The 21,897-nt window shown below is 41.3% G+C and overlaps 1 protein-coding gene across 6 annotated transcripts in view; it reads left to right on the plus strand.

Moving 5' to 3' along the window:
* The window catches only part of LOC100546606 (putative cation-transporting ATPase 13A4), a 33,311-nt gene extending 12,201 nt beyond the window's left edge, over positions 1-21,110 (plus strand). For 2 of the 6 annotated variants that reach the window (XM_085233080.1, XM_085233076.1), the window contains exons 10-30: positions 1,153-1,323; positions 1,753-1,910; positions 3,369-3,557; positions 3,871-3,932; positions 4,842-4,992; positions 6,339-6,425; positions 7,052-7,205; positions 7,795-7,906; positions 9,606-9,730; positions 10,606-10,769; positions 11,288-11,407; positions 12,415-12,494; positions 13,781-13,823; positions 14,314-14,423; positions 14,773-14,869; positions 15,614-15,686; positions 16,838-17,012; positions 17,201-17,415; positions 18,153-18,241; positions 19,445-19,525; positions 19,974-21,110. In XM_085233080.1, the coding sequence (XP_085089206.1) occupies positions 1,153-1,323; positions 1,753-1,910; positions 3,369-3,557; positions 3,871-3,932; positions 4,842-4,992; positions 6,339-6,425; positions 7,052-7,205; positions 7,795-7,906; positions 9,606-9,730; positions 10,606-10,769; positions 11,288-11,407; positions 12,415-12,494; positions 13,781-13,823; positions 14,314-14,423; positions 14,773-14,869; positions 15,614-15,686; positions 16,838-17,012; positions 17,201-17,415; positions 18,153-18,241; positions 19,445-19,525; positions 19,974-20,195 (2,678 nt within the window). In that variant the 3' untranslated portion in view covers positions 20,196-21,110. Of the gene's footprint in view, positions 1-1,152; positions 1,324-1,752; positions 1,911-3,368; positions 3,558-3,870; positions 3,933-4,841; positions 4,993-6,338; positions 6,426-7,051; positions 7,206-7,794; positions 7,907-9,605; positions 9,731-10,605; positions 10,770-11,287; positions 11,408-12,414; positions 12,495-13,780; positions 13,824-14,313; positions 14,424-14,772; positions 14,870-15,613; positions 15,687-16,837; positions 17,013-17,200; positions 17,416-18,152; positions 18,242-19,319; positions 19,526-19,973 lie in introns of those variants that run through there. The other 4 variants (XM_085233075.1, XM_085233077.1, XM_085233078.1 and 1 more) reach the window with 3 other exon arrangements.
* Positions 21,111-21,897: the final 787 nt, after the last annotated feature.

Raw genomic sequence — 21,897 nt, forward strand, 5'->3', positions numbered from 1 at the left:
ATCATCACGGTGTTTCAACAAGTGGCACAGGACATACAACATAATCATATGTCAATCATCCTCACTGTGGGATAGTTCATAGTTAGCCTAGAGGGGCATTCTTTGGAATGTTTGCTATAAAAAGGACAGAATAGTAGCTAGCCCCAGTTTAGTAAGTACCTGATGTGAAGCTACTTATTGGGAAGAGCAGTTCATTTTTTTTCTTTCTGGGGTGCAACATTTAGGAAGCGATCCTCTAACTAGAAAGGGTAGTGCAGTGAGTGCGACAGGCGAAGAAACAGTAGTTATGGAACAAAGCTGTTCTCACACAGAGCACAGAGTCCACTCAGTCTGTAGGGATTTTTCTCATTCACTGAATATTTCATCATAATTGCTGCAATGTCTCTAACCAGCTGAAGTGTTTGTTCAGCTCTACATTCAATTAATCCCATTTTCATGTGATAGTAGTGGGGGGGACACCAAGTGGGTGAGTTCATTGTAGAAAAAGGATCTTTGGAGCAGATGTTCATATTTCTGTTTCTGTCTTTAAATTTGGTCTAAGTCTGAACTGAACCCAAATCAACCATTCTAAAATCTCATGTAAATGAGAAATTCCAGAAGCTCCTTTCATTTAGATAGCCTCAGCGACCAGATATTCAGTGAAAGTATTTCTGCTGCTTTACCTGAGTGTACCTGCTCTGACATACACAGGATATTTATTGGCTCTCAAGCATGAATCAGGTAATGCCACATTCAATCTGCCTGAGGTAATAGTGTAATGACCTGCACACACAGTTCAAGCTATGTGAACAGCTTGTGGCTATCAATTGGAGTCATACAATACCACTTAAAGTCCCTGTTCATGTTTCTGTATCTACTGCTATGGCTCAGAGTCCTTGGACTGTTTTCAGTTCTCAGACATACAAGAGCTGTTGTGCAAGAAGCTGCTGTACCAGTGCAAAGGGGAGTTTTTCTCTGGCAGAGTCTGTTCTTTTCTGCTAGGCTCAAACTCCTATTCATTTTGAAGATGTGACGATATAAATTTAATGTCTCTCTACACTGGTTTCTCTAAGAAGTACATTTACTTTCTGTCTAGATACTTTACTGTCAGCAGGCTAATTTTAAGGCATAGGGCATACTGCAGTTTTCCTCATCTGAGTTCATCTTTCCTAGGAGAAAGTATTCCAGTAACAAAGACCCAGTTACCCCAAGCTGATAACCTGAAGCCCTGGAAAATGCACTGTGCAGAGGATTACAAAAAACACATCCTCTTCTGTGGAACAGAGGTCATACAGACCAAGGGAGACGACAGAGGAGTAGTGAAAGCCGTAGTGCTGCAGACTGGTCAGTCAGCACATCAGTTCGCTTTTCCTTTCGTGCTTTTTCTTATTGCAACATGATTTAGAGGTCTCCAGAGTCTGAATTAAATTTCTCTGGTGCACCTTACACTAGAGGAATTAATCAAAGTTCACAATCAACATCCCTATCTGTATTAAACTATTATGAATTGTTTCAGTTTGCTTGGCACACCTCTTAAAAAGCCCAGTAGCATATGATTACAAAGAAGAATTTGTCTTTGCTTTGAGATCTTGAAAAAATCCTGCTTAAAACAATTTTTTTTTATATTCCGTATATCAGCTCACATACTGTAAAATGAAAGATCTTGGCCTTCTTTCATAAGTTCTTTGAATTCTATTTCAAAGCCTTCTATTTTTTCTTAGAGAACTTTTGGAAATGACTTCCCCATGTAACAATCTTGATTTATCTTTTCAGGTTTCAATACAACCAAAGGAGATCTGGTGAGGTCCATTCTCTACCCTAAACCAGTGAACTTCAAGTTGTACAGAGATGCTCTCCGGTTCCTGATGTGCCTCATAGCATTTGCGACCATTGGAATGATCTACACTGTGTGTGTATTTGCACTTAATGGGGTGAGTTACTAAATGCAAGAGAAATAGTCATACTCAGCTTCAAGAGTCTTGAGACTTCAGTGGTTTCCTATACACTTTCATACAAAAAGTATGATTTTAAAATCCTCTTTGCCTTAGTAGATGTGGCCATTTTGCAATGAAATTATATTTGTGACACCATAAACTCTTAGATATTCAATTCTAAGGTGTCAAAACCCACTGTGTCCCCATTTTCATTTCCCCAGAGTTCCTAGCATATCTGGTGTGAGCACTTTACAGATAATCGCACACCCCTTCAGCCACTTTTCTCCCTTCTGCTTCTCACAGAGCCCTGAACAGTACAGGTACAGACACAGATTCCCAAATTTTACTGACACTATAAAAAACTCCCTGTTTTCTTCTGCCCCTTTTGTCATATTTTTATATAGTTATTTGTGTGGTGGGGGGAACCTTCACTTCGTTATTGCTAAGTAAGTATAGCTTTTGGGAAATAACTTTTGAAAAGCCAAGTAGCAGTTGAGTCACTCACCCACATCTCCACTTATTTTTACCAGAGTTCGTTAGGTTTATTAGGCATGAATTTGCTCTGTGGAATCTGCTTTGCCAAGTTTCTTTTTTTTTTTTTTTTTTCCTTCCTGAACAATCCTCCTCCCTCTTTGTAATATGTGAAATGCATGCTGATGTTATCATGGTAACTGAAAATGGTATCAGAATGGAACTTTCTGTGGTCTGAAATAATGTCGAAGGGAGAATGAAAAACTGATGAAAATTCATTGTGTCAAAACCAGCATGGTTTATTGGTCAAAGCCCAAACCAGGCTTAGAAGTGGTTATAACAGAACTCTAGTGAGCTTTCAGATCCATCCGAACTGCAGATTGGCTTTAGTTTGCAGTGCCTCTGTCCTGGGACCCCAATTTGAAATGCATTCAATCCTTCAGTAGTGATAATGACTGCCAAGAATAAGAATGTCAACATTCAGTGTACCTGTAGCCATCTTTACACCAACCTCTTAACTTTCTAATTAGAGATTACTTTTAGAAATGTAACTTTTATTTCTATGTATTTCCCTACACATAAAAGCAGTCCTGTTTAAGCATTTTCCCATACATCTAATCTGTCACCCTAATATGAAGCCCAGAGCTACGTCTATAGGTAGTTGGATGAATGCCCATGGCAATGGCAGATTCTTTTGTGCTTTGTGATAGTGAGCTAGGCTCAACTGAAGGTGTAATAACCTATCCTGGCATGTTTTAGCTCATTCATGTGCTTTGCAGGCTCTTTAGCAGTGGTGTAGCCTTAGGCCCTTTGGTTAAATCAAAGCAATTCATTTTTTAGGGACATGAATATGTAACATACCACAGGTAAAAAACAACAGCATGAAGCATCTACAGTGCAGAGAAAGAGAAATAAAGAGGGCTATTCTCAGATAAGCCAAGCATCACAGCATCTTGCTGATAACTGCCTTTGGTTTTACATCAGGAGGAGGCTGGAGAAGTAGTGAAGAAAGCTTTGGACGTTATCACTATTGCTGTCCCCCCAGCCCTACCAGCTGCCTTGACAACAGGAATCATTTACACCCAGAGGAGGCTGAAGAAAAAGGGCATCTTCTGCATCAGCCCACAAAGAATCAATATGTGTGGACAGCTGAACCTCATCTGCTTTGACAAAGTAACTCCTCTGTATTGATCACTCCTGCACTTGCAATGGGAGCAATGCTAGGGGTGGGAGAATTTGGCCAAGCAATTTCCATTGTATTTTAGAAACACACGGACCAGTCTTTCATCCTTATGTTTGTCTGAATGTACATTGTTGTATGTTGCTATTTTCTTTTTATTTTGAACCTAGGAAGTATTCTGGTAGTACTTTTTCTCTGCACTGTACTGACAGTTTCTAAAGAGCAGCTTCTTGAAATATGTCTTACTTTTTATTTCTCATGTAAATCTAATGTGCAAAGTTAATTTAAACATATATTCTAATGTAGACTGGCACCTTAACAGAAGATGGCCTGGATCTCTGGGGCTTGCTGCCCTCTGAAGGAAACTGGTAAGGCTTGATGAAAAATGGAATTTAAATTTGTGGGATAGTGACCAGCCACTCCTCCACGACATTCAAACATCTGAAAGACATGTTCATGTCAAAAACAATGAAAAGATCCTCTTGTTTAGATATCTATTGGTATTTCTGTATTGTCTGGAAAATGAGTTGGTTGTCTCATTCCAGGTCCTGTGCACATACAGCCAGGGAATTCTGCAGTAGACGTGCTAGGTTAGATTTCAGAGTAGCAGGAGCGCCCAGGAAATTACTGTAACTCATGAGACTGCTGTTCCTACAGTACCAGTATTTCTGCCTATTTACATTTCCAGAAATGTGAATGCACAAAGATGTCCAGGCTTGTATCAGCCTCACAGTTTGAATCATTGCACAATCCCCAAGTAACATATTTCACAATAATCTGATGTATATCCCAATGGACTATTAAATAGATAGAATATACTTATTCTGAGTATGCGTATTCCATCCAGGGGTGTGCACAAGAAATAACTCCTGGGAGAGGACAAATCTACAGAAACATGCTCGATGATGCCTGGCCACAGGATGGGACTTTAAAAATCACTTTAACAGTGTCCTTACATAGAATCATAAAGTTTGGAAAAGACCTCTAAGATCATCTAGCCCAACCATCCACCCACAAGAAACTTTGCCCTCTAACCCATGTTTCTCAGTACCATACCTCCACATTTCTTGAACACCTCCAGGAATGCTGACTCCACCACCTCTCTTGGCAGCCTCTGCCAATTCATCACCACTCTCCGGGAGAATTTTTTTCCTAACATCTAACCTGAACCTTTCCTGACACTTCCTCTCATCCTATTAACTTATGACATCTTTTTCTGTTAGACACACGTGTTTGGTGTTTTCTGATAATCATTTTTATAGTTTCTTTTATGTTAGCTTTCAGGATGTTCACAGGTTCCCTGCAGACCACAGCCTGCCTTGGGGCCCAGTGTTCAGCACAATGGTGGTTTGTCATTCGTTAATTGTTCTGGAGGGCAAGATCCAAGGAGACCCACTGGATGTGAAAATGTTTGAGGCAACTAACTGGGTAAACTGTGATCTGTTGTTATGCAAATAATGATATAGAGTTTTGATATTTTCTTGCAAAGGAGAAACATCCCAAAGCCTTCCATGCGAACAGTCACTGTCTAAACATAAGTAAAGCAGCCAGAAGGGATATCACATTCTTTGGCTTTTAGAGAAATGCTCTTTTTGTCCAAAGCTTTCAGACTGGAGTATATCGAGTATTTAGATCATTTGACTGAGCGGTGGATATTATACAAACCCTACTGAGGTATCAACTCTGACCGTGGCTGCTGCCAGATGGCAAGAAGTCCTAGCTATGACTTGTATACAGATGTGGACTGGCATGTAATTATTTCTGCCACTTTGAACTGGATACAAAACTTCAGTGTTTAGTAGAGCTTTGTCGTTCTGGAGATGTTTCATATGGGCATGGGATTTCAAGCCTAAGGATGACAGAAGGCCTCACAGGTGGGAAATACTACTACACTTGCAGAGTAATGAGAACAGAACAAAACTAGTAAATCTCAAAGCACTCTGCTTTTATTCCCTTGATGTCCCATTATGTACAGATGTTGCCAATGGCCCTAGTTAATTGAGGAAAATTGAGCATTTATGAAAAAGTGAGAGACTGCAGTTCTGAGATAGGTAAGAGAACGAGAACCAGTAGTTACCCAGTGAAAGATACAGCCACAAGCTGTTGCTGGTACAAGACAAGATTCAGGGCCAGGTTAGCTAGTTATGTGGGTGACAACATCCATACTTAAGTCCTGTCTGTTTTGTATCTGCAAAATACATAAAATAGTCAAGTTTCAAGGAAAAAAAAAATCCAATAATGACAGGAGTGAGAAAGTATTTTTTTTCCCCTGGGGCATCAATTCACCGCTTCAGCCTTAGGCAGAAAAAATTACCTGAAAGAAGAATAATTGCATGCCCTTTGACACCATAAAATATTCTTATTCTCAGTCACATTGTGATGATTAAAAAACAGCTGACTTGTGGAAGACTTCAAGAGTAGAAAGTGATGCTTCCTATATTAAAAAACTTATTAGATTTCCACTGAGACTATAGTTATGAAAAAGGGTTTTTGTGCATTTGAATGTACTGTGATGGACAAAGGATTAGTCTGGAAGATAACACAACCTATTTACTATGCAAGAGTACAGCAATATCTTCATGAAGCTGATGAACAACTGAATTTGTTTGCCAAAGAAGCAATGAGTTCTCCACTACCAGAGTTTCTTAGTGTGAGGTCAAGAATGAATAAGATACCTCATTTTGAGGGAAGAAAACGCTCTAAGTGATCCACTGAGGTTTCTTTCAGCTATACTGATGTTGTAAACTAAAAGACTTTTGTCTTTCAATATGCAGGTGATAGATGATTCCAGCGGACACCAGACTGAAGGTCAAGGATCTACACATGCCACAGTTGTTAGACCTGGACCTAAAGCCAACCGTGTAAGCTATCTGCAAGATTCACATCTGTTAAACTGTTAGTGTGAGAGTTACCTCTAAGTAGAGAAATGTTTGATTGTTCTAGTCCAAGGCAACTCTTCCACACTTGTTCTCACTTGGATTGCATGCATCACACTCTTTGTGATGAAAAATAGTTGCCAGAGGGAGCTTACTGCTCGCAACAGAAACAGGACCTCCCCTGGTGGCTCCAGATTCAGTTCTGGATCAGCCAAGTGGTGATCACCTCTAGAGTGCTTGGGGCTGCAGGTGACTCCAGAAGCTGATGTCAGATCTCTGCTGGTGTGAAAGCTTTCAAATGTCTTGCAAACGAAAAACAGACTAGTACAAAATGTAGCAGTCTTGTTAAACAAATAGGACTGGCGAGTTCCTTTTTGTTCCTTTCAGTAAATTGTATCAAATAGCCTGCTGAAACTGTCTGAGAACTCTTCACGTTGCTTGAATGAAACATCGCTGTACAAATCTCATGAGTCTGTTCTGCCCCACTATGAAGAAAAAAAATCAGTGCATTATACATTGTTATCTTCTCAGCATGGCTCAGGGGGCTCAACTGCTTTGGCTTGAGCTTAAGATCTTCACTGCAGTATCTAATCCCTTTACTTCTCTCCTAGGCCTCTGTGGAAGGAATTACCATTTTACACCAGTTTCCATTTTCTTCAGCTTTGCAGAGAATGTCTGTCATTGCTCAGGAAATTGGTGGGGAAAAACAAGTCTTCACAAAAGGTGCTCCAGAAATGGTAGCTGTGTTATGCAGAGCAGAAACAGGTAACCAACATTTTAAACGCTTCCTAGAAATGCATAGGTATAAATGAGCTTGGTAGTGCATTGTAGTGTAAGGTCCTGATGAGATTTCTGAGTCTAAGCACTTTCATCTCAGCCTGAAGCGTTGATTTTGCTTCCAGTCTAAGGCTAACTTTTCATGCAGCCCTTTTCAGCAAAGAAGTGCTGCTTGCAGACAGAAGTACCAATTATTGTGCAAGGCATTCAGTTTCTAATAGAATTAGTATTTGAGTTACACACTATGTACCAGAAAACATTTTCTCTTCAAACCTTGAGTGGACAGCTGGAAAAGCACAGCTCCTTTACAATACACTAGAAGAAGGTAAGTCTATGCAGAATAGTTTAAGATCCTCAGTGAGACTGGCAGAGGATTGGCAATGATTTTCTTATTGAACAAAATTCATTGTAGCAGCTCTCCTTAATGCCCAAGGCCTATTAGAACTCTAAGCGTACATCTCCTCTAAGACCATGCTTCATGCTTAAAATGCTTTAGAGAAGGTTCCTAAGACCATCCCACTTCTATAAAACAAACAGCCAAATGCTATGATGAGCTGTCTTTTCCTCTTTTGGACAGTCCCATCGAACTTCGAAAGTAAGCTTCTGTTCTACACAGCACAAGGCTTTAGGGTGATTGGACTGGCATATAAGTCTCTACAGTTGGGAAAGCAATCTACTGATCTAACGAGGTAAGCAACAAACAGCTTCTTATCAGCCACATCCAGCCATAAGCCTCACATTATATCATTACCTCAAGGCCTTTACCAAGATCAGGGCTGTAGCATAGACGGGCTTGCTAGATGCAGGCTAAAGAGAATCTGTTTAAATCTGGATATGGGTCTGAGAGTGGGTAGAGTGGGTATTGCTACTCAGTACCTGTAGCACATACCTATAATCTTTGTGTTTCTTAGCAATGGATTAACATATGATTCAACTCTAGCACAACCTGCAGCTTAGTACACCCCTACCTCAGCCCATAAGTTCTGCCACTCTCCATGCATATTTATCTAGGATTTCAGTCAAATATGTTTGTTTGTTTTTTTAAGTTCTTTTTTTATCCTGGCTTCTCAGTTAAGCAAAGGCAGCAGATGGCCCCCATTACGCTACCTATTCTCTAACCCGGAGAAAGTCAACAGAATATTTTCTCCTGTAATCTTGGTCTTTGCCTTCTTTAGCATTATAGCTTTAGCTTTCTTCAATTTCTAGAAAAGCCAGAAAACCCTTCTGCTATTCTCATGGAATTAGTTTTCCCACAAATCTCACTAAAGTATGCCCACGCGAGTCCATAGACCCTTAGAAAAATCGCTCTTGTTCTTGCCTGTGATACTACTAAAACATCACTTGTGAAACAATTGCAATTACTTTGCACATTTGTTGTTTCTCTGCTTACTATAAGCAGGTCCTAATTCAGATGAAGTTCACTTGCTCTTTCACAGAGTTTTTTTACTTTGCTGAGAGGGCTCAATGACATGGAGTCCAAGAGCAAATGGTTGTTTATCTTCTTGTCACAAGCATCATAAGAGACCTATCCAACCCAGCAGGCAAACAATACAATATGGCCCAGATTTTGTAATTGTGTGTGCAGTTATATTTGGATGAAATGTACGCTGCCAGGAAAGAAAAAAGACAAGTGGAGGTCAAACACAATGTGTTTTGCAAGCAGTGACTATTCAGCATCACCCGACTCAGATACTCTGAGTAGTTACTTTGACTGCCTTGCAAGTGTTTGGCATCACCTACTTACTACAGTGGCTAAATTGTTTGGAAAAAAAAAATTAAAAGCTTTCAAACTCTTCAGAATCAACCTGGCTCCCTGGGGGACCTCTATTTCATGCCATTGTTTCCATTGTTTACCAAATTCGGTACTCAACTGCTTGTGTTCAGCTGTAAAAATGGCAGTAGCACAGGTGTAAAGAATAGGAAAAAACAGAGTTGGAGAACCCCTGTGCACAAATAGAAAGCAATCCAACTTATCCTTTAGGCTTGATTTTTGTATGTGGAGAAGATAGCTCTAAAATGGTGTTTCCTCTCCCCCCCCCCCCCCCCCCCCCTTGGTAATAATTAAACAAACATGATCTGAAAGCTGCCTATGTACTGAACTGCTTCTTCAGAAAAAGGCAAAAATACAAGAGAGAAGACAAACTAAAGATCCCCCATATTCAACTGACATCTCTTGCTGCTGGTGGAATGCAATCCCAGATGGTCTTGAAATAGCACCTCAAAAATCAGAAAGTCTCAGACTGTTAAAAACTAACAAGTTGTTTACATCCTTTGAATTGGATTGGATGATTAACACTAACAAATGGCTATCAGCAAATACAGTGTAAAAGCAAGGTAAGGGGAAAAAAAAAAAAGGAATTAAATCTTTCCATCTGGTCTTCACTTAAGGGAGGAGGTGGAATCTGATTTGACATTCCTGGGTCTGCTGATAATGGAGAATCGATTGAAGAGAGATACAAAGCCTGTCCTGGAAGAGCTCAGTGCAGCCCACATCAGGAGCGTTATGGTCACAGGTATCAGAATAGGATGGATTGTTTTGACAGCCGATAGTGCAGACATGGAATTCAGCCATGTGTGAGTGAGCAAGCAGTCTGCTGCTTTGTCACCAGTACTAGTAAGAAGGCATAGGCATTTGTGTCCTTCAGACAATTACAGACCAAGAAGCACCTGCGCCGTAACAATCACTTGAGTTGAACCATGCAGACTTATGTCTCTAACAATTTCACCAGGCTATGTCAGATACCTGACAGTCTGTCCCACTTGTACCAGAACCCTCTGATGCTTTCCAGTGAGCCCATTTACTCTCTCTACAAAGTTTATCGGGCGACACGCATGAAAGCATATCATGATGAACCAAAATGGAACAGTGATGCTAGAACAAATCACTGAGCCATGTGATATCTACTAATTCATGCCTACAGATCCCTGTTTATCACTTTTTTCCTCCCTTGAAGAGATGACTTGGGTTTGGAAAGGATAAATCTCAGTTTTAATGTGATCTAAACACATTTTTCTGGAAATCACAGATCTTCCTGGGCTTCACCTTATCAAACCTTCACCTTATCAAACGCCTTCCCATATCATACTCCCATCAAAGCCATCTAAGGGCAATTACTGTGAAACAGTGATACTCACTGCATTACCCCGTCCCCTCCCCCCCCAGTGCAAAACAGAGAGACTAGGAGCACATTCTGTAGTTATGTTTCTTCAAGCTTAGGCCAGATCTCACCTGCAAAGTTCTCATCTTTATCTAAAGCCTCCTTATGCATGGATACTGCAATCTTATTAACACCTGTGTATACATTTGAAAATTTGGAATTCAAGAAAGGGTTAATGTTTCCTCCACAAACAATTCCTCACTGCAAATAACAATTGCAATTCTTTCTAGGTGATAACATTCAGACAGCTGTAACTGTTGCAAAGAACGCTGGAATGATTTCTCCAACAAACACAGTCATTCTTGTGGAAGCAAACAAAATACCTGGATCTTTTCCAGCATCTGTAACATGGAAACCACTAGAAGAAAATAAAACTGAAGATTACGGAAACCTGGTGAGAGTAAAATAAATAATGCATCAGGAAAACAAACAATGTTGAAATGCTTGTAATAATGCAAAGTACTGTCCTATAGCTTCCTTCCTAACATATTATCTTGTGAATAATATTTTGGCTAACTACTTGGATTAGGTTTGAGAATTGCGTCACAGTGTAACCCATGAAAGACTTGCCTATAGCCCTCATGCATAGCTGATGCCATTTTCAAGCATGCTTTCCTGCACAGTAAGTTTGATAGCAAACCATATGCAGACTTAAAGTCTGTGTAACTGCACTGAATGAACAAACCCTGTTTGAACAGGCAGAGAGTTAGTACTTCCCCATACATGCAAAACTAAAACATGGACTAATCCAGGTCTCCAAGGGTCTTCACAAGTGCCTTTTCTTTGTCTGTAAAAGTTTTTGATGGTTTGGAAACAGCACTCATTCTGGGTTTTTGTTTTTTTTTTTTTTTTTTTTTTTTTTTTTTTTTTTTTTTTTTTTTTTGGTTTTCCCCTTCTTCCTCTTCTTTCCAGGACAATGACAGTCAGACTGGAAGAATTAGGTTGCCAGTGGAATCAGGCCAGTTCCATTTTGCCATGAGTGGAAAATCTTACCAAATTGTAGCACAGCATTTCAGCCACTTGCTTCCAAAGGTAAGATGTGGATTATTTAGTTGGAGTAGGCTTTCCAGTCAGTAGATTCAGATTGTCCTGATATAATTAGCTAAAGAGATCTGCACCAGGAATTCTTTGGGAAAAACTCTAACACTGAAATACTCATGGGCTGGGCAAGTCTCTGATGCAATTGTGTGGTGGAAGGGTCTAAAAAACTCTGATTTTTTTTTCCAGCATGAGAGAGCAGAGCAGTATCATAGCATGTGAGAACATGACTTAAAGCATTTGTGACCATAAGACCAGTCCTTGCACAGCCCTACTTCTTTCATGCTTTGAAGAACAGGTGAAAATGTGGTATTACACAGCATGAGATTAGGAATGATTTATCTGTTTTATGAAAAAGATAATCATATTAATTCTCTTCTAGTAAATCTCTCCTTAGTAATACACTGTAATGCTATAAGGTATGGAAAGTAAAGCAATAATAGAGGGGTGGCAAAGTCTTTAGCAGTAGCAAATAAGAAGGAGTCCAAATGCAGCAGATGTGGATGCAGAAACAAAGGAAAAAAAAAAAAAAAAAAAGAGCTGCTTACCTTTGAAAGGTCTCAGGCAGGTAGGGATCTCCAGAAGAAACCCTTACCTCCACTGCCAGCCCTGAAACGAGGTCTGAGAAGGGGTGCATCCTGGCTTTACCCCTTTTCATCACTCAGGTACATTGCATGCACCTGAGCCCCACTGGGTTGGCCCTGCCTTCCCACCAGGTGCTCAATCACTGCTTCAGGCCTTGACTCAGCATTTCTGCTACATACTTGTTCATCTTACAGACAACACACTGGAACTTATGTCCTAATTGCAATCACAATTTTTTCAAAATTAATATACACTTTATCTTTGATCCTCAGTCTTACTTGCCTTGGGATCTAGCACCAGCTGTTTGGAAATGTGACTTTTGGGTAGTTTCTATTCCAGATTATCACTGAAATCCCTGTGACTCTTATATCAACTTATTAAAACATCCCTTTCCTTTTTTTTTTTTCTCCTGACAGCTCCTGCTAAATGCAACAGTTTTTGCCAGAATGTCTCCCAGTCAGAAATCCAGCCTTGTAGAGGAGTTTCAAAAGCTGGAGTAAGTTCTTATAAGCACCGAGTTATGAAGTGTCTGAGGAATTTCCAAACTTCAGAAGAGTCTAATAAAAAATAGCTTTTCTCTAATGTATTGTTCCCTAAAAGTGCACAAAATTGAAGTTTCTACAGGAGTACAGCCAGGAAATTAAGTTCCACAAGTCTGTTGAAGAAGAGACACTGAAATTTATGTTGTTTTTACAACCCATCAAAGACCTAACAGTCTCATAATTCTGAGTTTTCTTTGTTAATTCCATTCTTCATTCTTACTTCTTGTTCTGTGTCTGAAGCAGGAGAACCTATCTACCCAAGAATTTTTGAAATGTATCCAAGCAATGCAGCTTTTCTGTTGCTAACAGTCTTTTTACTCCATTTGATGAATTAGAAGACCCATCAGGGCTATCTGCGTTTTTATAACCTTGTGCACCATCTTCGAGGTGCAGATGTATACATATCCTTGAGTCCCAAGTATCTCGTTGCCTATTATTTAACTGATTACAAGGGCTTGTCAAGATTCCCACCTCAACTACCTGGTCCCAGGCCCTAGAGCAAGGTAATTCGTAAGCTGTTCTAGCTTGGTATGAGCACTATCTGGCTTCCCTGGAGAACCTTCAGTGCCTCACAGTGAGAACTTTCCCTGAGCTTTAATCTAAGTGTCTACAACTGAAGACAAAAATGATTCAGCTCTTGAAGAACAAGACTGCTTTGTACAGATGATGCTGCTATAAGGACTTTTAGGTTTAACAAGCCTTGCCTCATCCTTCACCATCAGGGCAGGGAGCTTCCCCAGATAGCCTGTTAAGACCTACACTTTCCCTCCTCCAGCTGTCTTTGTCACTCTCTATCTGCCCCTGGAGACACTGGGAGGTCTGGACCCCAAAGCAGAGCCCCTGTTGATATCTGTTCCCTGTGAACATGAAGTACCAGTGTGTGCAATCCATCATTTCTGAGCTGGGCCATCACCATTAACCCCTTCCTTTGTCATAATCAACTTTACTACGCTCAGAGTGGAAAACTGAGTCAATTGTAATGAAGATAAATCTACATGTTAATGCATTCAATCTGTCAAGCAAAAAGACTTTACTGGAGAGACATCTGAGTTTCAAGCCTAGGGACATGCGTATTCTGGGATCTTGGGCTTGTATTTCAGTCTTTCAGCTTTCCAAATGGGCTTTTAAAAAAAGTTGGCATAACTTACTGAAATAACTTGCATAGGGGAGACTCTGCTTCCCTCTTGCTTATAGGTCTCATTTTCCCCAGCACTTAACTGCAGGTCACTTTATTTTTTAGTTACTTTGTGGGCATGTGTGGAGATGGAGCCAATGACTGTGGGGTAAGTGAGAATTCCTTATAATTTATTTGTTTAAAAAGGAATGCATTGTCAGTAGAGTATCGCTAACTGAGCACATGCTGGAGATGGGAGTGCTGCCATCTCAGCAGTGAAGCAGTTGCTTGCACTTAAACAAAGTCCCCAAGGTTTTCCCAGGAGAAGGAAGTGAAGAACCTATACATCTACAAAAATTGTGACTCCAAAGAAGGACTGATAAAGGAGGCATTGCTAATCCTGCCTTCTGCAGCTGGGGTTGATGGCTTTTGGGTCTGTAGGAAATGGTCTTTCTTATGCTGTCATCCCCTTACTGCTTTGGACCTGTTGCTCCAAATCCAAATGAAGAAATTTTTTGGGTGGAGCACAAGCAGGAAGTGAGGAGGGACTGCTGCTTTTCACAGAACATATCCTGTAATGAGGACACATTTCTTGGCTGATGCATCATATCCTGGGTTTTCCTGGCTTATGAATGCTGAAGAGCAATATGCTTTTTCAGGCTTTGAAAGTGGCACATGCAGGGATATCATTGTCAGAGCAGGAGGCATCGGTGGCTTCACCTTTCACATCCCAAACCCCCAGCATAGCGTGTGTGCCAGAGCTCATCAGGTAAGCATGGATTTTCGTTTCTTGTTATGTGAAGGAGATATTCCCCACTGCTCTCAAATATTAGTGTTTGTTGTTCCCACCGAGCCAGAATGCACATACATGGAGAAAAATAAATCTGGCACTGAAATCACCATATGGCCAGTTTGTGTCTTAAACTCCTTTAAGATACAGACAGATGTATTTCCCTTCAAACCACAGGAGGAAGGCAACTGCAGCTGAGCAGAAGAAAAGAATGGTAGAGATTTCTCTCCTTGTGGCAAACACTTTATTTATAACTGCATTTTGAGAGGACTGGCAACAAGAGCAGACCATCACCTAATTGCTGTCCTTTATTCACGTCTTCTTGCAGGGAAGGCCGTGCTGCCCTGGTCACTTCCTTCTGCATGTTCAAGTACATGGCTCTGTATAGCACCATTCAGTACCTTGGTGTTCTCCTACTGTACTGGGTACGTCTTGGGAATATGGACTTTATTTGATAGAACTGGATGAGCTACTCTCCTTTGTAGGAGAAACATAGCATAAGAACCACAAAACAAACAAACAAACAAACAAACAAAAAAACACCCTAGGATATGGAGCTTCATGTGAACTGAGGTGATCATTTAGTCCTTCTGTACTCTCATCTGGAAAACTGGAATTATTCCCACTAACTCCAGCCAATGGGCTCAGGATCCACACTGAGCAAAAAGAAGAATGAGATATTGAACAGTATTTCAGATGTGGGAGAATCTGGCATAAGCATGTGCTGTTGCAATTTATTCAGCGCTTAAAGCGTAAATTAGCTTGACAGTAAGCAAAATCCTCTAGAGTGCCTTAAACCACTTTTACATGGCTTCTTCCCAACTAGAGAGGAGGGCTTTACATTCAGAAATCACCCAGCACTGAGAAAGGGCATGTCTCTTCAAATAGAATTTTTTTCATTGCATTGAGTGAACTGGAAGCATCGTTAGTTCAAACAATGCACAAAAGGAGAGTATTCACTGCGGGCCCAGAAGTGACGAATCTATTGGCAGTGCTGGATTGTGTGGTCCCTTTATCTGCTGAGTAGCATATTCTTGGAATTTCAGAACAAGCAGCTGAGAATTAGCTCCCCCCAAAAAACAACACTAAGCTTTCTGGAGGTGATATAAACAAGCCCACAGCAAATGCCTGATGTGTGATGTTTTCTTTTTTTCTGTTCCTCTTTTCAGCAACTAAACTCCTTTGGGAATTACCAATTTTTGTTTCAAGATCTGGCTATTACCACTGTAATTGGTATGACAAGTAAGTCAATTAGTCATCCTCTGTTTGAGGAGAATGCATTTCATGTGTTTTTCATCTTCTTGGAAATGTGTAGTCCTTAGTACAGAAAGAAAGGAAAGAGATCGCATAGAGAACTGGATATTTAGATTATTGGAGAAGACATCTTGTCAGAGAAGAGAAAGCTCTAAAATAAGATGGTTGTTTCTTAGTGCTGTAACTGCTGAGCACGTAGGTGGTTGATAATTGGGATGCTGTCTCTACAGGGAGAAAAAGCAAACTGACCTAACAAATTGGAAGGTTTATTAAGGCTTTTTCCTGCTGTTCTGGGAAACAGATCCACTGCATGGAGTCCATCTCACATTTGGAGATATGTAGGCAGGAGAGGCAATATGCAAATGACAAGAAAACAAATGAAGAATGTCAGGCACTACAGAGCAGGATGTTGTGGGCCAAGAATGAGAGAGGAAACCACTGATGGAGGGGAAAGAGAAGGGATGTTGAGAAAGAGCAAATGTAGAGAGAGATTTAGAAGTAGAAATGTGCAGGAGCACAAAAATCCTGTATTAAAAGCACATGACTGTCTTCCACCCCTACTGGAGCAGACAACTAGAAGAGGTCTCATTTAATTCAAGCCTGAAAGTGTAACACCAGAAAGCTACCTCGTTTTAAAATACCCTATTTGGCAACACCACATTGAGGCTTACTCAAAATCTGAATAACTTTCTGAAACAACAGAGGGAAACTTGTTGGAAGGAGCTGTGCAATCTTCTGTATCCCCAGGTAACTGGGAGCTGGTGCTTAGTGCAGCAGGAAACACAGAACGTAGGCAACAAAACATTCCAAGCCACAGCCACCAGGTGACTGAAAGAACAGGAAAGCTTGAGTATATCCGTATATTCTTGGGCCTGACAGTAACCAAATAAAATCAAAATCTAAGATTTGTTTTCCAAGAATACCTCAGGCTAGTCAAATTCTATTAATTAACATATTCTGTGGCCAATAAGCTTTTGTAGGAAAATAACACTGTATTTTGTGCTTGATATAATAATTGAAAGTATTAGAATGGACATTGTAAATGGTAGAAACGCTGCCATTGATAACAGGCTGTATGTAATAGGCAGTACACTGCTGCTGTTTTGGACACAGTAGTAAATGTTTCTGTCATGTTTCAGTGAGTTTCACAGAAGCCTACCCAAAACTGGTTCCCTACAGGCCTCCTAGCCAACTCATCTCACCTCCCTTGCTGCTCTCCGTCATACTTAACATCCTCTTCAGCCTTGGCATGCAGATTTTTGGATTTCTAATGGTCCAGAAGCAGCCCTGGTATTCCAAGACTGATATACACAGGTAGGCCTCCCTCCTGGGACTCCAGGTGACACATGGCACACCTAGTTAGACAGCTTTACCTGAAATGACTGCTTGACTACAGCATGGATGAGCAGCTGCAAATAGACCCCTGTACTTCCCCACCAGCTGCTTACAGTAAGCAGTGCTGTCTGCAGGTCCCAAACAATTCCAACAATGCTTTTTTGCAGTGCCTGCCTCTCAGTGAACAGCCAGATGGAGAATTCTTCCTCTGCCTCCAGACTTGTCCTCCATGATGTGAGAGATGGAGACCCTACAGAAGTGGACAATGGCTACAAGAGCTATGAAAACACCACAGTGTGGCTGCTAAGTACGATCAACTGCCTCATCATAGCACTGGTGTTTTCCAAGGGAAGGCCTTTTAGGCAACCCATCTACACCAACTGTAAGTGTGGGGAGAGGGGAAGGGATCTGTGAGTCAGTCAACTCCAGATGTCAGTTCACTCAGGAAAACTTAAAACTTGACTTAGGTGATGCAGTGATGCCAGCCAATAAAAGCAGGAGCTCACCATTAGATTCCTAAATGACTAAACACCAGCTTTTCATGGTCACAGAACCACAGAATCATTAAGTTTGGAAAGACCACCAAGATCATCCAGTCCAAACATTAGCTTGTGCCTACTCTAAACCACATCACACAGTGTGACATCTACCTTTCTCTTAAAACCTCCAGGGATGGTGATTCTGTCACCTCCCTGGGCAGCCCGTGCCAGGTGTTTCTTTCTGAAGTCCCAGTGACATCCTGTGGTGTGCCACTCTCTGGGCTGGGCCCACGTTTTGTGCTGCTAAAAAATGACAGTGGGCTGACTTTGGTTTGAGACTCACTGGAAGGGTGTCTGTCTTTTCAGGCTTCTGAGGTTCAGCTCAGATGATCAAAATACTCTTCTGACATTTTAAGATCTATGGCTTCAAGGCTCATCCCAGCCTCTTATGTATCAGTTTGACTAAGTAAAACTTTTGTTGGAATGTCCTTGCTCTCTCCTGGACCTTTTTTTAAAAATTTTTTTGTTTTGTGTGTGTGCATGTCTATTTAAAATAAGAAATGATGGGTTCAATCTTCTGCTGTAAAGGGAAACAGATGAGTGCACTCACAGCTGTGGTTTTATTTCCTTGTTACTACAGATGTGTTCGTACTCGTGCTTGTAGGGCAACTGGGTGTTTGCCTCTTTCTGGTGTTTGCTGATATTGATGATCTCTACTCTAAGATGGATGTGAGTATTGTTCCACTGTGAATTTTCCTCCTATAGCTGGTCCTATTATAAGTGCACTAATAGTGTTTTAAACAAAAGGCACAGATTTTTGCAGGGATGTTTGACACCTCTGAAGATCAACTGGCTGCTAAGGCAATAGATGATCTGTCATGATAATATTACCAGCAGGGCTTGGCTGATTTTGTCTGGCAGAACGCAACCTGAGGGTTACCTTGTGCAAATTCATCCTAAGAGAAATGTAAGGGAAGGATAAGATCTGCATCAGCTGTAGGACAGAGGTGTCAGTTTGTTGAGCCTAGAAGTGATAAGGAAGATGTTAATATTCTCCACTGTGACTGTCACAAAGCCTTGTAGAAGGAGCCACAGGAACAAACAGCAAAAGCACAGCTGTTTTTTTTTCCCCAGTACATTTGTGATCAGAATGATGAAGTGTTTTGGATTTGGATAGCAAATACTGAACGTGATACTGCTTTCAGTCCTATATCCTTGTATGAAAGCTAGCAAGTGGCTTTGGAATTCTGAAACAGACACAGAGATGAGAGGCACACAGCTGGATTTTGAATGCCAAGCAGCCCAGCTGCTTCAATGCACAGCAGAATCCAGAGCAGTGGCTAAGCAGGCAGACCCAGTTAAAGAGTCTGCCACGAGATGGCACTTTAAAGCAGCAAGTCTTAGCCCTGAGGTGGACTGTAGTGGCACAGGACAGTGTCAGCAGTGCAGCTATGCGGGGCTGAAATGCCTGTGGGGAGAACTGCGGAAACCCGGTTTGTCTGGAGGGAACGCACAGGATTTGCTGAGAAGGCAAAAGGAAGGAGTGGCAATTAGAAGCTGCAATAACCTAGCTCCGGAGCAACTGCTGATCTGAACGTTGATCAGAGCTGCATCTCCAAAATAAATTGAGCTGTAGCCAGAAACCCAGTGCTGACAGCTATGGGACACTGGAACCAACTCTGGAGTTTGAAATACCCAGAAGTATTTCTGATATTAGGAAGAGAGGAAGCATTTAGACCTCTTGTCGCAGTTCTGGTTTCTCTGCTGGGTCACAAGTTTAAATGCTTCTTTATCAATAATTCCTCAGGATAAGTAGCAGTACTGGTTTGTCAGCAGTGTACAGCCAGTCTGGGATTCTGGATTTCGATGACACCAGCTCCAACCCATGTCAGTATGTGCACAGACTGCTTACTGCCTCTGCTTTCCTCCCAGCTGGTTTGCACCCCCACCACGTGGCGGATCTCCATGGTGATGATGCTGGCAGTCACACTGGCTGTGTCCTTTCTTGTTGAGGTGAGTGTACTGCACTGAATGCACCTGTCAGCTATCTAGAGAGACAAAAAGAGTCAGCTCTCACTCTTTTTCCATCCTTCTCAGTCCATTTTAGGAATGACCTGTCAAACAGAAACCATTGCTGCTACTTTACACTTCCTCTCTTTTTTCAGATTCTCACATCCGAATGGTTGGATGTGAGGAATGCCAGGCCCAACTGTCTTTCCTTTCCTCTGGTTAATGAAGTGTTTCAAACCCTGCCCCAAGCTGGAGAAAGATGAGAAGGCTTTAGTAGAACTCTACTAGAGATACTAAGAAGAGTCCTCAGTAAAAGGCTGCCTAAGGAGTGTGAATGAGCAGGAGAGAATAGGAGATCTAGGTGTCTACTTGCTGTGTGTGTCCTATGGGTAAAGAGGAAAAACTACTGTTCGGATCCTCCAGAATTTCCCTTTTGCTCTTGCTTTTACAGGAAGCCATCATTGAGAACAAAGCCCTATGGCTGCTGCTGAAGATGACTTTTCAGTACCACTCCAAGAGCCGTTATAAGAGGCTTCAGCAGGTGTTAGAACAGGACTCAGCCTGGCCACCTCTGAATGAAACCTTTTTCTCAGATTCTGTGGCAGTATCAGTAGAAGAAGATATGGGAGGCCATACCAATCCAACATTTGACAGCAATGAGGATGCACTATGAAGGAGAATGCAGTGGAAAGACGTTGAGGATAGTTGCAGTTGGCTGTAGAAGGACTATCTCAGAGACATAAAAACAAAAGGACTGACCCATCACTACCCCCCATTCTAATCCTAACGGGATCTGGCTCATTTTCCAGTTAACCAGAAGCAGAAAAGCTGGCTGCAGTAGCAGAATTCTGTAATGCTGTTTTTCCTCTCCCCTCAACCTCATAGAAATGGCTGACAGTGCAAATGGACCAGCCTGGTGAAAGCTCACAAAGTGCTTGTGGTTGAAATGCCATTGCTGCATCCTTTTGAGCTGCATTGTGTAGTGATGCTTCCAGTGATGCTTCACTCATTGTGAAGAATTTCTTCTGAAGTACGCAAATGCAACACATTGAGTATTTCTGCTAAGTTCATCTATTCAAAAAAGCAGCTTTAATGAGCATGTGTTTTCTTACTCTTATTCTGATGCTAGGCTGACTTTCCGCTCACCATGTTTTGCAAGTCTGCCCACGGGGGGTACAACAAAACAGCGTGGCCTCAGACCAAGGGGAACACTTCGTCCTTTGGGAAAGGTGTGTGTGGGCGTTGTCCCCTCTGAGCTGAGTGCACAATTTGTTATTTAAAGAAGTAGCTTGCCCATGCATTTCCTGGGCAGGGCTGAGGAATGCTTTCTGAGAACTTCAGCATTGGAGACTGTGTGTTCCTAAAATTCAGTGCTAAACCACTCTTGCATTGACACAGAAATCCAGAGATTGAGGCAGGCTAGGAGTCATGGTAAAGAATCCTTTGGTCTTTCAGAGTACAAAGCAGCTCTGGAAAACCAAAAGCAGTCACTGGAGACTGCATTGTTTTGATTCAACAAGTCTGTATCAGAACTGTCTTTGAAAAGAGATTAGCTTGAATAAAAAAATAACTATTTTTCTAAAAAGAATCACTTATTTGGATCAACATATTTTTTCACCCATTTTAGATAACTTCAACACAAACATTAAATACCTTCCCATCTATTGCAATTTAGGTGACAGGACCACACAACATCCAAACTGGAAATAGTTCACATTTGTTCATGAATCTCTCTCTGAAGTTAAGATGAATTACCAGTTTGCAACAATATCCATTGTCAGATGAAGGTGAGAGGTTTTATCTCTTGTCCTGTGCAATGCATGCAACTTCAGGAGAAACCATGAGTAGGTTAGTGGTGTCATTCCTGCCATCCTCTGTTTGGGATGCAGTAACAATTTCCTTGGAGACCAAATTCACTGCCTCATTTACAAGCTCCTGCACACAAGAAATGTTGCTGTATGTAACAAACTGGCAGCTGCTGCAGTTTGCAGACTAGGCATATAATTTATGTTTATGTCACAATTGGGAATGGCATAGAAGTGTCAGCTCTTTGTAAACGTGTGGTTCTTGTAGAGTTGACAAGATAAAGACCTACTTGCCTACTAAGGCTGAAAGACAGCTTTACCTGAAGGAAGAGAGAATAAAGATGTTAGGTGATATTTAACCAATGCTACTCATTCAGATGCCAATCTTTTGCTCCATCTCCCTTTATAAGTCCAGTGTCTCCAGCCACAGTGGGTGTAAAAACCAAAAAAATCAATACAATGGTATGGTAATACAAGAGGTGTAATGACAAAGGGACTAGCACGATGGAAAGGCATTACAAAGAAAAAGTGCTCACATGTCTCTGAAGATCTAGGCTCACAAGGGAAACT

This window comes from Meleagris gallopavo, chromosome 11, assembly GCF_905368555.1.
Source record: "Meleagris gallopavo chromosome 11, MGAL_WU_HG_1.1, whole genome shotgun sequence".
Taxonomy (NCBI): Eukaryota; Metazoa; Chordata; class Aves; order Galliformes; family Phasianidae; genus Meleagris; species Meleagris gallopavo.